A 14605-nucleotide genomic window follows, 5' to 3' on the forward strand; every position below is an offset into this window, starting at 1 on the left:
ACCCACCATTAGTAATTAGGAAAGGCATCAGTGCATATGATATTTGAGATGAAACTCCAAAGGCAATATTCGGCACAGGCTTTGGGAAACAGGCGTTTTCAAGTCTCGAGAGCAACTCGAGGGCTTGCAGAAGCACGGCTCCTCCAGCAGGGCGGTCTCGCTGCGGTGCGAACCCAGGACCCCCACATGCAGGTGTGAGGGGACACCAGCATGGCCGGACCAGGGAGGGCGTTGCTGTGCTGTGTTTGGACTTTCTCTCAGATATCAACCACGTTTCTCACTTTTGCTGGCACTTCCAAGATGACTGAATTTCACGAGAGTTTGCTGTGATATCAGAGAGTACAGGACTGGATTTATAGGAACCAATCCTAAGCAAAAAGGAAAAGCTCAATGGATTGAGCGCTAGTGGACGGGGGAGCCAGTGAAGAGTTTTAAGCAGGGCACGACGTGGTCAGGTTTGCATTTTACGAACGGTTCTGTCCTACTTCCACGTTGGTCAGTTGATCTAACGAACTTTTAGGTCAAATGGGGATTTATTGCTCTTTAATAGAAAACGCAATTTATTTGGTAAGTTGAACAATAACCATTTGGCTTGAATATACATACAATGCATGAAATGATTTACTTTTACTTGGTTCATGAAAAGGTTTTGGAAAACGGCCTGGCATTTTCTGCACACCTCCTTCCTCTGTCTATAAAACACAATTAAAAAAAAATTTTTCACGTGCTCTTATTTGGACTCTATTATAACTTCACATTTTAAGTTCCTGTATTTTAAAAATATATTTAAATACAGGATGGCAGCAAAAACTAAAACACCATATAGCTGACTACAGGAGATCTGGACTAATTCCAAAAGATGAATCTAACTTAGTATTATAAATTTACAGTTGCGCCTTGCATGGGGAACACATGTCAGCTTTCCATATAATTTATTTCCACATTTTTCAGATGTCAGGGAAGAGTTTTCCCGATTGGAAAGAACAGCCTCGGGAGGAGGACAGCTGGACTCTGATCAATAGTCATAGGACAAGTCACTGAACCTCCTTGTGAGTGGTCTGAAAAATGGGAGAAGAACACATTTTCTGCCTAATAAAGGCTGTTGTGAGGCTCAGGTTTGGTCCTGTACATGCAGGTCCTCTGAACACCACTGTAGGGGGACAGTGGCAACAAACACGTAACAATTTCAAGGGGAAACACAGAGCAGAAGACTTGAAGCTCCTCGTCCCACTGTGTGCGCAGTTCCCAGCCAGCCTTGACACACAGGTGCTCAGGAACCAGCTGTGGAGTCAGTGAACGTGCGCAAACACACATACTTTAAAAAACATCAAAAGTATTAAAGCTATTGACGCCTGAATTATAAAATATGTGTAGGCAAGTAGTCAATAATTCCAGCTATTGATGTGTAAGTAGAATTAGTCCCTATCTGCATTGTTGTCAGTATAGCAAAAAACTAAAAATCAAAGAAACCAACCCATCCCCATGTATGCACAGAAATGTCACTCCTGACTCTGATAGCGCCTGGATGACATCCCCACCTAGTTTCAACCCCTACTCATCCAAACTCATCACTTGCAATAAGCCAGTTTGACAGGGGCATTTCTCTGAATGTAGACCATGCTCTATGTGGGATATCTGCTCGTAGTTGTGTATGATGTTGAGAAAATGTAGGACTTTTTCAGAATTAGGATTGAATAATGAGGCTTTAAGTTAAGTGAGAATGTTACCCCGCAAACAGCAGCAGGAATGGGAGAATCAGTAGGAGGCGGCAGGGTCCTGCCCCTGGTTTCTGTGGTCCTGGACCAGCTACTTAACTGGGGTGTGTGAAACGGGGTCTTCTTTTTTAGTTTTTGGACACACACACTCTCCACCCCATTCCCAAAGGTTCCGTCGACAAGCTCTGAAGGGGCCTTCCGGGTGGGAGGATGCAGGGACACAAAGCGTTCCTACAGTCTCTCCTGCCCTTCTCCCTTGGGTTCACATTCACTTTGGAGTTCTGCGGCTCGCTTTTTTAAAAACACTCAGGCCCAAGCAACAAACTTCTCAGGTCCTCTGAAAGAGGATCAATTTTCACCAGCAAGGATAAAGAGAAAGAAAATCACTTGAGAAAACACGAAGAACATAAAGCGTTTAGTTAGCCTTTGGTGGCTGGGTAGGAGCCACTGCCCCTCGCTGGCATCTCACCTGTTCCCAGTGAGCAGGACCCATCTCACTCTCTTCCACCTGGGACTTTCCCCTCTCACGGAAACTTGCAGATTCGAGGTTCCCAGACTCCCTTGGGTCCCCTTGTTTGTAGTCTGAGGCACTCTAACCTCTGAAAGGAAATGGGCAAGGCTGTGGACATGGATACAACGTTGATTTCACTTTTTAGGGACGGTAGCTCCACTCCTTCAGCAAGAAGGAGCCTTATTTACTAAGATCCCATCCTTAACATCAACCACCGTAACACCAGCATCAAATCACACACAAGTAAAGAGAGGATCATTCTTTCACACTGATACGAACTGACAAAGAATTCACTGTCGTGTAGGAAGATCTGTTTTGGCAAAACAAGCTAATTTTTTTGGTCTCCGGATTGGAGGGGGCTGGAGCAGGGATAATTTCTGTATTTATCTGTGCTCTAAGTTTGCAAAATGGCAGGACTGTGGCTCCCAGATGATGACACACACATGGAGGGGGTGGTCTTGTGAATCTTGTTTACAGGAAGGGCTGTGTTGACAAGGCTACCAAGAGACCGTAGCTTCAAATCTCCTGGGAGAGTCGCAGCCGCTCTGCACCAGGCGTGCGGCTTTGGAAGGGTGGACCAGACTTCCCATTCCCACCCAGGCCAGCGCTCCACAGGGGACCACAGTGCAGACAACAGACTCAGCTCATTATCTCGGCCCCGGATCTTGTCTATATTCTAGATATTCTTAGTTTGAAATTCAAAAGTGACATGTGTGTCCTTGGCTATAAGGCATTCTACATATAATAGCGCTTCAAAGAAAAATTCATGTTTGAAAGAAAAATCTACCTTCACCTTATGTGACTGCAGGAACTCCAACCACCATAGTTGAACAGTCTGTCGCAAGGGCACTGGATGTTTCAGTTTGCCAGACCTGTCATGATAAATTAATTACAGGATGTTGCAGAAATGGCAAAGCTCCAGCAGCATCTTGCATGGTTTAATATAGCCCCATTTCCCCATTTCAATGCATTTGTGGTTAGATAAATCCTCAGAAATTTACAGCTGCTATAGACTAGTTTATTATGTACTCTGCCTGCACACATGATAAGTATAATAAGAATTTGATGTTCTTAAAGTGCATAGATTTCACTGACATTTATTTACCACCATGGAAATATTCAGTTGCTAAAAGTAGCATCTGCAGATACTTCTGAATCCTGACTTCTGTATAAGAGGCCGGGATGGTCGAAAACTACCGTGCTTAGCCATCTTCCTCTTACTTTAAATTGAAGAACTGTAGCTCGGAAAAAACCTACGTGGAGTGTTTATATAAACCGGCCTTGTGAACAAATTTAATAGACAAAAATGAACTAGCGATTTGCAGCTGAAAACACTGAAAACCTGAACTGAAGCCACCACGCTTTTCTCCAGGGAGCCTTCTTCGTTTGGTCTCATGACTGCTTTTTGCAACCTTAGTTGTTCGTTCTCACTCCGGCAGCAAGTTATTTTCCTCATCTCCTTGCTTTTCCTCCTTTTGGATTCTTCCTTATCTTCACTAAGGCAATCACCTCCATTCCAAGCCAGTTTAACTGAGTGGTAATACGGAAGTCTACAGAAATGTTGTATAAACAACCCATTCCCACATTTTCCTCTGCCATCTTCCTTCACAACTCCTGATGGGGGTCAAAGGATGATTTAAGGAAAATGTCAACTAGACCACGAGCAAACATCAGACGGCTCAGCACTTCTAGAAGTGACACTGATGTAGGTATAGTTGGACGATTTGACAGAAGTGATCGAGGTGGGACGTGAATTGTGTGTGGTTATATATGTACTTATGACCCCGTTTTTTAGGTTGAGAGGAGAAATTAAAGTTGTAGATTCTTAGCAGCATTAGCCTCTCTAATTTTCTGAGACAGTAAAACAACCCATCCATAATCAGAATGGATGAGGTGTGAGAAGGGCCACTTTAGAACACAGGGTGCTCACAACATATGCCTGATGTAGATTAGAAGAGGAGCATTAGAAAAAAGCATTCTTTGTGTTTACAAAACAAATGTTTTTATGTGATCCAGTTCCCGCCTTAACTTAAAGTATTTCCTATTCACTTTACTAATTAGAGCAGAAGGATGCCATGAATGAAGTGCCTCATTACCAGCTCTGCTTTCCGAGTGTCTGTGCAGAGGAGCTGTCTGCTTTTGCCTGGTTGGTCCATTGTTAACCCTAAATGATGCTGACATCCAATTCTCCTGCAGATAATTGGGTCCATCCATAGATTGAGTTCACCAGTCAACAGAGAATCTTGATTGACGTGACTCTGGATGTTTCTATTATCTCTTATATGACTGGAATGGCGCCTTCGCTGTTTACTGAATAACATGTTACTGTACATGTATTAATTTGATTCCACAAAAATCTATTTCCTAAGAAAATGTAAGAATCATAGTATGGAGTAAAGACTTACCAAAGCAATTATGGGATAAACAAATTACGAGTTTTTAAAAAAAATTTTCAGATATATTTCATTTTATTTAGGTCACTGTTGCACTAAAGACATATTAGATGTCTCGAGTCCCTGAGTGTGGCCGTAGGCACATCCAAATTGCTTCTTTACTCTTGTGTGTGCTGGCGTCTCTGACTGTAAGTTTACCGGCTCACTCGGCACAGCAGCTGAGGCCCAGCACTTGGGGGACCTCCCCGTGGAGCCTGATAAACCTCCGTTTACAGCTCGCTCTGATGTTTACTGGCCATGTGCACTTGGACAAGTTTCTTAACCTTGGTTTCCTTATTTGCAGGGCACGGAAGATTTTATGTACCTCATGGGTTTCATATGAAGAGTAAACGAGGTCATGTACATAAAGAGAAGGTTTGGGGAATATTTTCTGTAGGTAAGTTCAATGAAGTAGGAATCAACAAATACATAGCTTAAAAAAGTCGGACTGTTGAAAAATGTTCCCACAATTTACTCAACACATATGGCCCTCAGATGGAAATCTTTTAAATATGTATAAAGCATAAGGTCATGAATTATTGTTAGTTTCTAGAACTTTCTAAGCCTCTTAAAAATATTTGTGAGTTAAACATACAACTAAAGTGACATGTCATATAAAGCTATAAAACGCTAAGTTATTCCCAAGATATAGTCTTGCTGAACTTCCTAAAGAGAAAATGCCTTGCTTTAATAAAACTTTTCTATACTTAAACATAAAATTAAGGTCAGGTATTTGCTTTTATGGAAAGAAATCTTACACAAGGTTTTAGAAGCACCAAGTCTCAACCATTTAAAAATATTGATTTCATTTAAAATTTGCATTTTAAACATAAATTTGCATTCATGGTGTAAAATATTTCATGTTTTAAATCTTTTAAAAACTTGATTGTTTTCTAGCTTTGCAAATCTTAGTCATTGTATAGTTCTGATACTGAAGAACCTTTAAGCTTCAAGATAGAGTAGAATCAATAATTGGGAAATAAATTTCTACGAGTAGTTTAAAAATATTATTCAGATCTAGAAAAAGATAGTGTCAAATTGCTACTTGTTTGGAGAAGAGAGACTTCATAAAATGGGGTACAATTCAATACTCTCAGAATGAAGATAAAAGAAAACTAATTTGTTACTAAGAAAATATGTAGTATCAGAAATCTTTGAGCGATTCTTGAGCCTGATTCCTCTGCTTGATGACAAGCTGGACTTACCACTCGAGGGGCACTTCTTGATCTCCCCCCGCCATCTCATCTCAGAGTGTGTGGTAAAGATGTTTCACTATCTACTCGTGTGCATAACCCAAGTCTTGCTTTGTCAACAGGACAGAAGAGAAAAGGCCCGGGCTTTGAGTAGAACCAACTTTTCCTGGTGTTGGCCTCAATTGTTATTTTTGTCCTCAGTAGTTGCAGTATAAAAATAACCTTTTATTTTTCATACAAACATTGAGATCTCAGCAAATGTTTAGCTCCCCTGACGTATTATTTCACTTGCCTAGATTTAAAATTTTTCTGTAACTTGTTGAAATTATTTGTGAAATAATCAGAGAATCAACACACATTTCAAAACTATGAGCTGAAACTGCAGAGAGACGCATATTTTTATTTTTTAATTACCAAGTACACTCACAAGACAGAAAAAACAAGCTTGTGTAGAGTGCCTCAGGCTGGCTGGGCCCAGCTGTACCTGAAGCACAGACATATGCGTCCGAACAGCGGGGGCTTGGTGCTCTGGTCGAGGGCTGCTGCAGTCATCAGTGCCATGCACTGCTTTCAAAAACGCCCCCCTGCCCCTTTAAGTTCTACACAGCAGGGCATGTTCACCAATTTTCATGCCTCTACAGCATGTGCAGGGACAAGAGCCAAAGACATTCTTACTAAAAGATATTTCACATTGGGTATACATCTGGGCAAAATTTACACCTCAATGCTCCAAACGGTTTTTCTCACTTCTTAATTTAATGGAATCAATTGTCCAATTTGGTAAATAAGTTTTCTAATTTTACATTAGTTTTGACCTTCTTGGGGTTAAATATTTTACTGACAGACTTACAATCACATAGTTGGGAAAGGAGAAGGGGCAAGAAAAAAACAAAGAAATGATCTTTCCTATTATAACATTATACTTCAAAATATACAATCACATAGCAATGACACTGTTATTCTGCAACTAAAGGAATAAACAATGCAGTGTAATAATTTAAAATGAAACATTAAAACTAAAATAAATATTAAACAATGTTAGTCTACAAATCACTTATATGCTTAAATATGAAATGCTTTTTTGAAAAAGTACAGGAATTTGGAACACTGTTGCCAGTCCAGCCACAAGCCACTTTTAGTTTAGGTGGATCAAGTCACATATCTGAGTCATTCAAAACAAACAAATTTGTTCTCTTTTAATGCCTTTCTTAAAATTGGGACCATTTTGAATACACAATATTCTGAAGCTGCTTATTTTTTAAATATTAAATTTGAAAAGCAGATACTTCATATTCTGAGCATAACATCACACATATAACCACATTACAGATACAATAATATTAAATGATTACTTAATGGATATGCGAAAAATGCAAACACTTTTTCTCCATATTTGCTGAGTAGCCACAAGGGTTTTTTCTTTACTGGTTTTCCAACAGTGACGTTGATGCAATTACTAATAAATACAAATATCAACCAATACTTTGATCAAGAACAACCACGATGGTTTATAACGATTAAGCTCGAAAGGCCACACTTATTTTCCACCCACACCTCTCTTCTGATTTTTCTAGATTCTTTCACAAGGATGAGAAGCAGTGGACCCTTCCTTTCTTCCTTAAATCTGAAAATTCCGAACTCTGAAGAGAAATTCCATTCGGTTTAATTTGTCATTTCATTTCTGTGTACTTGGTTCTGTCTCTTCATTCTTCTCCAACTCTTTACTAGGAGAAAAGTACACCAAATGTACTAAGTAGAATGTAAGCAACGTCTTTTGGCCACAACTGAATCTTGGTGTGCCCAGGAAACAGCACAGGCAATAAAACACACTGTGCAACACCCCCCCCCAACTAAGGCTATGCTACTAATGACCTATCTTCCAGTCTGCCTCTCGAACGCCCTGTGAACATCCTGAGTGTCATCAGCACCTACTTAAGGCCTGCTCCAGCACTGACAGTTAACACAAGCAAAACAACCCACACTTCTCAAATACAGACAGTAAGTACTCCACACCCTAGGGAACTTCCAGAAGTTAGGAGCAGGCAATCAGAGTTTATAAAATTCTTCATTCATTGGGGAAAAAATTGGATGATGCATCGGGTTAGTGACTGGAAAGGATGTAGATCATTTTATTAAATAACATTCTTTCATTTAGTCTATGGCTGTGTCCGCTTTCACAAATGGGTTAACTATTCTATTTTTTCAAATAAATGCAAAAAATGGTGTCATTTTTTTTTTTAAAGTATGCTTTTTTTGGTGAGGAAAGTTAGCCCTGAGCTAACATCTGTTGCTAATCTTCCTCTTTTTTTTCCTCCCTGAAGCCCCAGCACACAGTTGTATATCCTGGTTGTAGGTCATTCTAGTTCTTCTATGTGGGATGCCACCACAGCAGGGCCTGATGAGCGGTGCTAGGTCCACACCCAGGATCCGAACCAGCCAACCCTGGGCTGCCGAAGTGCAGTGCACGAACTTGACCACTCGGCCACGAGGCCAGCCCTAGTGTGTGTCATTTTTGATTGACAAAGATAGTGATAGTTAACTGGGCATCTAGATGCAGCTTTACTACTACTACTACTACTAAAAATTATTATTAATAAAAATAATAATAAAGCAAATCATACCATTAATGAGAACCAACAATCAATACGCAGATAAAAGAGGAAGCTGCTTCTCAGAGACCAGGTAGCAGGACTGCTCCAGCCCAAGGGGGAGGAGGAGGCGCTGAGCTGAAGTCTGCACTCCAGGACTCTTGGCCCAGTGACACAAAAGGGCTGCTGTGTCTCCTCTAACCCAAGGGCGTAAACTGGGCGGCTCTTAGAAAGCGAGCACCAGCCTAAGTGTGCCGGCAGCCTGGCTGTGGTGGTCAGTTCCATCGTCATCCTGGAAAGGCTAGAGAATTACGGCCAAAGAGGGCAGGTTACCCATCTCCTGAGGGCCTTCCCTGGTGGCCGAGGAGGGTTACGGAACACCTGAGCTCTCAGGGACAGGCTCAACCTTAAATAGATGGTTGCACTATCCTTTCATATGAAAAACATTTACACCTGAGGGGAAAAAATCCTCTGTCCCTGTTTCCTGATTTTAAACTTGTTAAATGGAGCTACCACAGATAAGCTGGTATTGTATACAGAGGCCCAAAAATATGTTTCAAGTGACTGGAATAGAGTATAAAATGGTGCAGAGAGGTCGGCCCTGTGGCCGAGTGGTTGGGGTCACGTGCTCTGCTTTAGCTACCTGGGGTTTTGCTGGTTCAGATCCTGGGCGCCGACCCACACACCACTCAACAAGCCATGGTGAGGTGGCGTCCCACACAGCAGAACCAGAAGGACTTACCACTAGAATATACAACTGTGTACCAGGGGGCTTTGGGGAGAAGAAGGAAAAAAAAGACGATTGGCAACAGATGTTAGCTCAGGTGCCAAACTTTAAAAAAAAAAAAGGTGCAGACACGGTGTGCTGGGTCAAAAGGTGTCATTTCTGTCGCTGTGTGTATACAGGTAAAGTATATAAAACTAGCTCAAAATTAGAGTTTGATAAAAATGGGGAAGAGAGTAGTAAAGGTTCAAATGGATGCTGGGCAGTCACCCAGAGACCCTACAAACATGTGCAGGGACACAGAGGGAGGAAGAGGAGCTCACAGGAGTAACAAGGCAAACAGAGGGAGAAGGGTTTACGACCGTGGTAGGACAAAAACGAAGAAGAAAAACAGAAACAGGAAGGCAGCGAGAGGGGAGGCCACAGCTGGGATGGGGGAGACAGGCCCGCACACGCAGAAGATGCAGGACAAGCTAAGGAGACGGGGAGACTGCACTGAGAGGAGTGAGCAAACACAGGTACCCGCAGGGCCCTTAGGAGAGGAGCCCGAGGAGAAAGGAGTAAGCGGCAGCTCAAGTGGGCAGTAAGATAACATCTTTCAGGGAAATGAATCAGACTAACAAGAGGAAGGAACTGTGGAGAGAGAATGACAGACTGCCCATGAAAGGGAGGAAAGGGGCAGAACAGAAGGACAAGAAGTGCCGGACCAGTGCCCACCTCTGACCAGGGAGGCCACCGCCGAGAGGGGAGAGGCAGACGGCCCATCAGAGTGATGGGTGCCCACAGAGCAGGGGCCCACAGGCTCAGGCCGAGATGAGATGTCGTCTAAACAGACACAGGGACCAACCCAAGTCCCGTCTTCCTCTGAGGCATCTCCTCAGAAAGTATCCCCTTGAGCTAACAGAGGAAGAGAGTAACCAAGTGAGGCCTTTTAAAAGGCAAATCATATGAAAAAACAAAGGAGGGGCCGGCCCAGGGGCGCAGCAGTTAAGTGCGCACGTTCTGCTTCTGCGGCCTGGGGTTTGCAGGTTTGGATCCCCGGTGCGGACACGGCACCGCTTGGCAAGCCATGTTGTGGTAGGTGTCCCACATATAAAGTAGAGGAAGATGGGCACAGATGTTACCTCAGGGCCAGTCTTCCACAGCAAAAGGAGGAGGATTGGCAGTAGTTAGCTCAGGGCTAATCTTCCTCAAAAAAACCAAAAATTAAGAAATAAAAAATAAAAAGAAAAGAGAAAGGAAAATGCACATAGCGAGATTTTGAAAAGGAATATGAAAGCAGGTTAGCGTTTGTGTGTCTGTTAAGAGTGAAAAATAAGATTCACAAAAATACGGGGCCCTACTCCACAAGAGCTTCAACCCAGTAAATATCCCCTGCAGGTTTACCATGGCAGACAGCAGGCTCAGCACTGGGGAGAATGGAACGTGAGCATGTCACGGCCCTGCGTAAGCACTGGCCCTCCAATCAGAGTCAGCAGACAAAGCCATGGCTGAGAGAACCTGAACCTGGAGCAGAAGATCGAGTCCTGGTGCAGACACGTGCTGGCTTTGACTCTTGAGACCCTGAATTCTTTAAATGCAGAAAGAATGGGCTGTGGGAAACTTCTGAAATTACTTTCATTTTAAAAGAAATGCTCAAGTATTATATATCAAGATACACTGAGTAGAAAAATTAGAAAATATACAGAGAAAAATGAAAAAAATCACCACAATTCCACCACTCAGAGATAACTATTGCTATTTTTTGATGTATATTATTCAATACTTTATGTATATGCTATATGTAAATTATTTTATAATCTCTTTCTTTTACTTAAAAATCTATCATAAGCATCTTTCCATGTCTATGAAAATACTTCCATAATGTAACGAGTAACGTCACAGGGTATAACATTATATAAATGTTTCATAATTCAATTAACCCTTTATTCACAAAAATGAATGTTTTTCCTTCTCTTTTTTAAACACTGCTTGAAGGAGTAGGATTTTAACTGAATCTCTGCATGTAAACTTGACTACTTTCCTACAATGGATTCCTGGAAGCAGAATTGTCAGATCAAAGGACATGAACGATTGAAGAATGATGAACATGTTACCCCACCATCCCTCACGAAGAAGGGGTCTGCCTCACACTATGACAGCAGTGCACGGGACTGCATTCCCAGCCCCTCACCGACACTGGGGATTGTAAGTGTTTGAAACGCGTCGCATTTTGTGAGGGAAAAACACTGCATCATTCATTGTTTTAATTTCTATTAATCTGATCACTGGAAGGTAGACATTTTTCATATGTTCATTGCCATTTATAGATATTTCTTTAAGAATGTCCTGTGCATACCCTTCGCCAATTTTTCTATTGGCGTACTTGTCTTCCCTGTTGATTTTTTAGAGCTTTTTATATGTATTAATCATTTATCTGTCATGTATTTTGTGAAATTCTTCCCTATCTCAGGTTATTGTTTGTTTTCAGATTTTGCTTATGGTGTTTTTTTCTCTTTAACATACATCATTTTAAAATTTCTATTATTTAAACCTAAAAATCTGCTTCAAAATGTTTTCTGATTCTGGTATCAAGGTTGAAAAGTCACTCCTTAACCCATGATTATATAACTACTGATCTATATGTTTTCTGCACAGATTTTATTTTTTTACAATTAAAATCTAAAAATACTTATGAAAATTTTGAATCTATTTCCCAGATAGACAAATTCATACAAGCGGACTTGACAGGGCTGTAACACTCCACCTTCAGCCAACAAACCCCATGGCTACCTCACAGAGAGCACAGAGACTTCCTCAAGGCCGTTCCCGCCTTCTCCGTCTCCATCCCCCCAGACATCACCACCATCCAGACACATTTTGCCCCACTTGCCTGTCTCAGTGGAAACAGTGCCCCACTTCCTTTTTTCTTGTCTCCAATTCTCACCCATGTGTTTCCTCCCGTCCCCAGGGATTTCCCCTCACCCTAAACCTTGAACGGCCCCTCTCAGTTTGTAAATATTCTTGTCATTCCCCATGTAAAGATCTTCTCTACATCCTGTGTTTCCCACAGTTGCTGCCCAGTGTTCTTTCCCTGGAGGCCCAGCTTCTTGGAGAAGCAGTCTACCCTGACGGTCTTCTCCCTCTGACTGGACACAATCTGACTCAGGCCCCCAGGACCCTCCACCAAAGCCGTCCTCTGGAAGGTCACAAACGGCCTCTTGGCTGCAAACTGCAAAGGGTACTTTTCTGGCCTTATTTTACTTGTTTCTCTCTTTGGCGTTGTCACTGTTGACCAGGCCTTTCCTAAATCTTTCCTTGCTGACTCTGTGACACAACTTTCTCCTGGTCTTCCTCTTACCTCTATTAGGGTGACTTTGCGGCCAGTTTGCTCATTCCTCTTCACTGGCATGTCCACTGTGTGTCCTCGGTCCTCGCGGCTCTGTTCTTTCCCAGCCTCAGAACTACAGGAGAGAGATCAGAAACGAGGAGCCATAAGAAAACTGCTTAAACAACTCAGAGGAGGCTTGGATCTAGGAAAGGGGCAGTGGGAAGGGAAGGGGAGATAACGGAAGGACCTGAGAGGAAAACCCTTGACAGACTGAGCGGTTCTATGTGGGGATGAGAGACAGGGCTGCCAAGAATAATGCAGACATAAACCTCTGGCTGGGCTCCTCCTTAACCGTGATGAAGGGACGAGAATAAAACAAACTTTACTCCTCTCAGAGAAGTATTAGATGGCTGCGAAAAACCAGAAAGCTTTTTTATCAGATTAGAAGGATAAATGTGCATGTGTGTGTGCACGTGGAAAACTACAGGAGACTCCTTAATGACAAAGACAGGGTGAAGGAAGCTCATGCATGAGGGAGTGATGAGAGACTGACCCGTGGAACAAAAAACGCAGCTTTTCAAATGGTTCAATCATAACAGTAAAATATAAAACAAGTACCTTGCGGATGACTGTGCAGCCCTGCAAATTATGTTAACAGAAAGAAAATAGAAAAACAATGCAAAAAGGGAAAATCAAAGAATGGAAGACAGTGCCTCCTTTCTAGGATGACCAGGAATGCTGGGAGACATCAAAAAAGAGCTTGAAAACTATGCAAGAATTACAAAATCAGGTAATAAGCAAGACTGAACAGAGACTGCTATGGACTGAATTGTGTTCTCCTAAAGTTCACAAGTTGAAGCCCCACCTGTGAAGTGAAGCTATTTGGAGACAGGGCCTTTAAGGAGGTAATAAAGGTTAAATGAGGTCATAAGGGTGGGGCCTGAATCTACAAGACTGGTGTCCTGATGAGAAGAGGAAGAGACACCAGAAAACTCTTTCTTTCCACATATGCTCTGAGGAAAGGCTGTGTGAGGACACAGCAAGAAGGGGGCCACCTGTAAGCCAGCCCGAGAGGCCTCACCAGAAACCAACCCTGCTGGAAGCTGATCTTGAACTTCCAGCCTCCAGGGCTGTGAAAGAACAAAGGCCTGTTGGTTAAGCCCTCCAGTCTGCTGTATCGTTACGGCAGCCTGAGAAGACTAATATGGAGATACACAAGCAAGCAAAATGAAGCCAGATGACTGAGAAGGAGAATTATGAGATGAAAGAACAAATAAAGTACATTTAGAAAGGAGGAGAATGATGAGAGAGAAAGGAAAGGTTGAACTCTGAAAAAAAGCACTGATAATTTACAATCTTGACCTGTTTGAAGTCCACCCTTTCAGCCTCATCTCCAGGGAACCTGTGCTCTAGCATTAAGCAAAAACTCCAGTGTCTGTGGAGGCCACAGTGATGCAGTGGACAAGGGAAGCAGGCCAGGGATAGTGGAACAGGATGGTGGCAAGTTGGAAGTGGACGGCCCATCCAAGGGAGGCAGCCCACTGCCTCAGCACCAGCCGATGATGCCACGGAGGAATGTGGAGTTGTGGTCGAGAACTTTGGATTATTTTCCAGAGAAGGCAGAAAGCTGCATTTATGTGAAATCTTTTTATATTTGGGCAAGTAATAAAATTACACACACATACAGTAGCCCCAACCAAAGACAACAGGACTGAAACTGGTTCGCAGGCCCAAGATTTCAACCTCTATTTCAGCCACAGGGCACCCTGCTGGCCTCAGGGTACCCAGGCACTTCCACACTTCCGTGCCCTGCTCCTGCGATCCTCCGGACTTCTAGGACCTCCTCTTTTTGTCCACCTGTCTCTACATGGTCTTTCAGACGTAGACGCTGCCTTACATCTTTGGCTTCCCCTGACCACTCCAGGGAGTCAGACTATGGGATCCTCTCTGCCGTTTCTCTCTCATAATCAATGTGCACTCTAACAGAAAGCTACCTTGAAAATACAGACAACATCTGGACTTGCGCTTGCAGCCTAGGTGGAGTGACAAAGATCAGATTTACTCCTGCATAAAACAATGAAAAAAAACTGGACAAAATACATGAAACAACAATTTTCAAGATACTGGATCAT

General features: G+C 42.6%; 1 protein-coding gene across 48 annotated transcripts in view; it reads right to left on the minus strand.

The window, feature by feature from the left end:
• Positions 1-6231: 6231 nt before the first annotated feature.
• Positions 6232-14605, minus strand: part of AHI1 (Abelson helper integration site 1) — a 180137-nt gene continuing 171763 nt past the window's right edge. For all 48 annotated transcript variants that reach the window (XR_011522165.1, XR_011522167.1, XR_011522166.1 and 45 more), the window contains 2 exons: positions 12504-12606; positions 6232-7575 (listed from right to left, as the gene is read on the minus strand). Coding sequence is in view for 39 of the 48 variants with exons in the window: in XM_070557277.1 (XP_070413378.1) it covers positions 7573-7575; positions 12504-12606 (106 nt within the window). In the remaining 9 variants the exon portion in view is untranslated. The remainder of the gene's footprint in view (positions 7576-12503; positions 12607-14605) is intronic.

This window comes from Equus przewalskii, chromosome 9 (assembly GCF_037783145.1).
Source record: "Equus przewalskii isolate Varuska chromosome 9, EquPr2, whole genome shotgun sequence".
In the NCBI taxonomy this organism is placed as follows: Eukaryota; Metazoa; Chordata; class Mammalia; order Perissodactyla; family Equidae; genus Equus; species Equus przewalskii.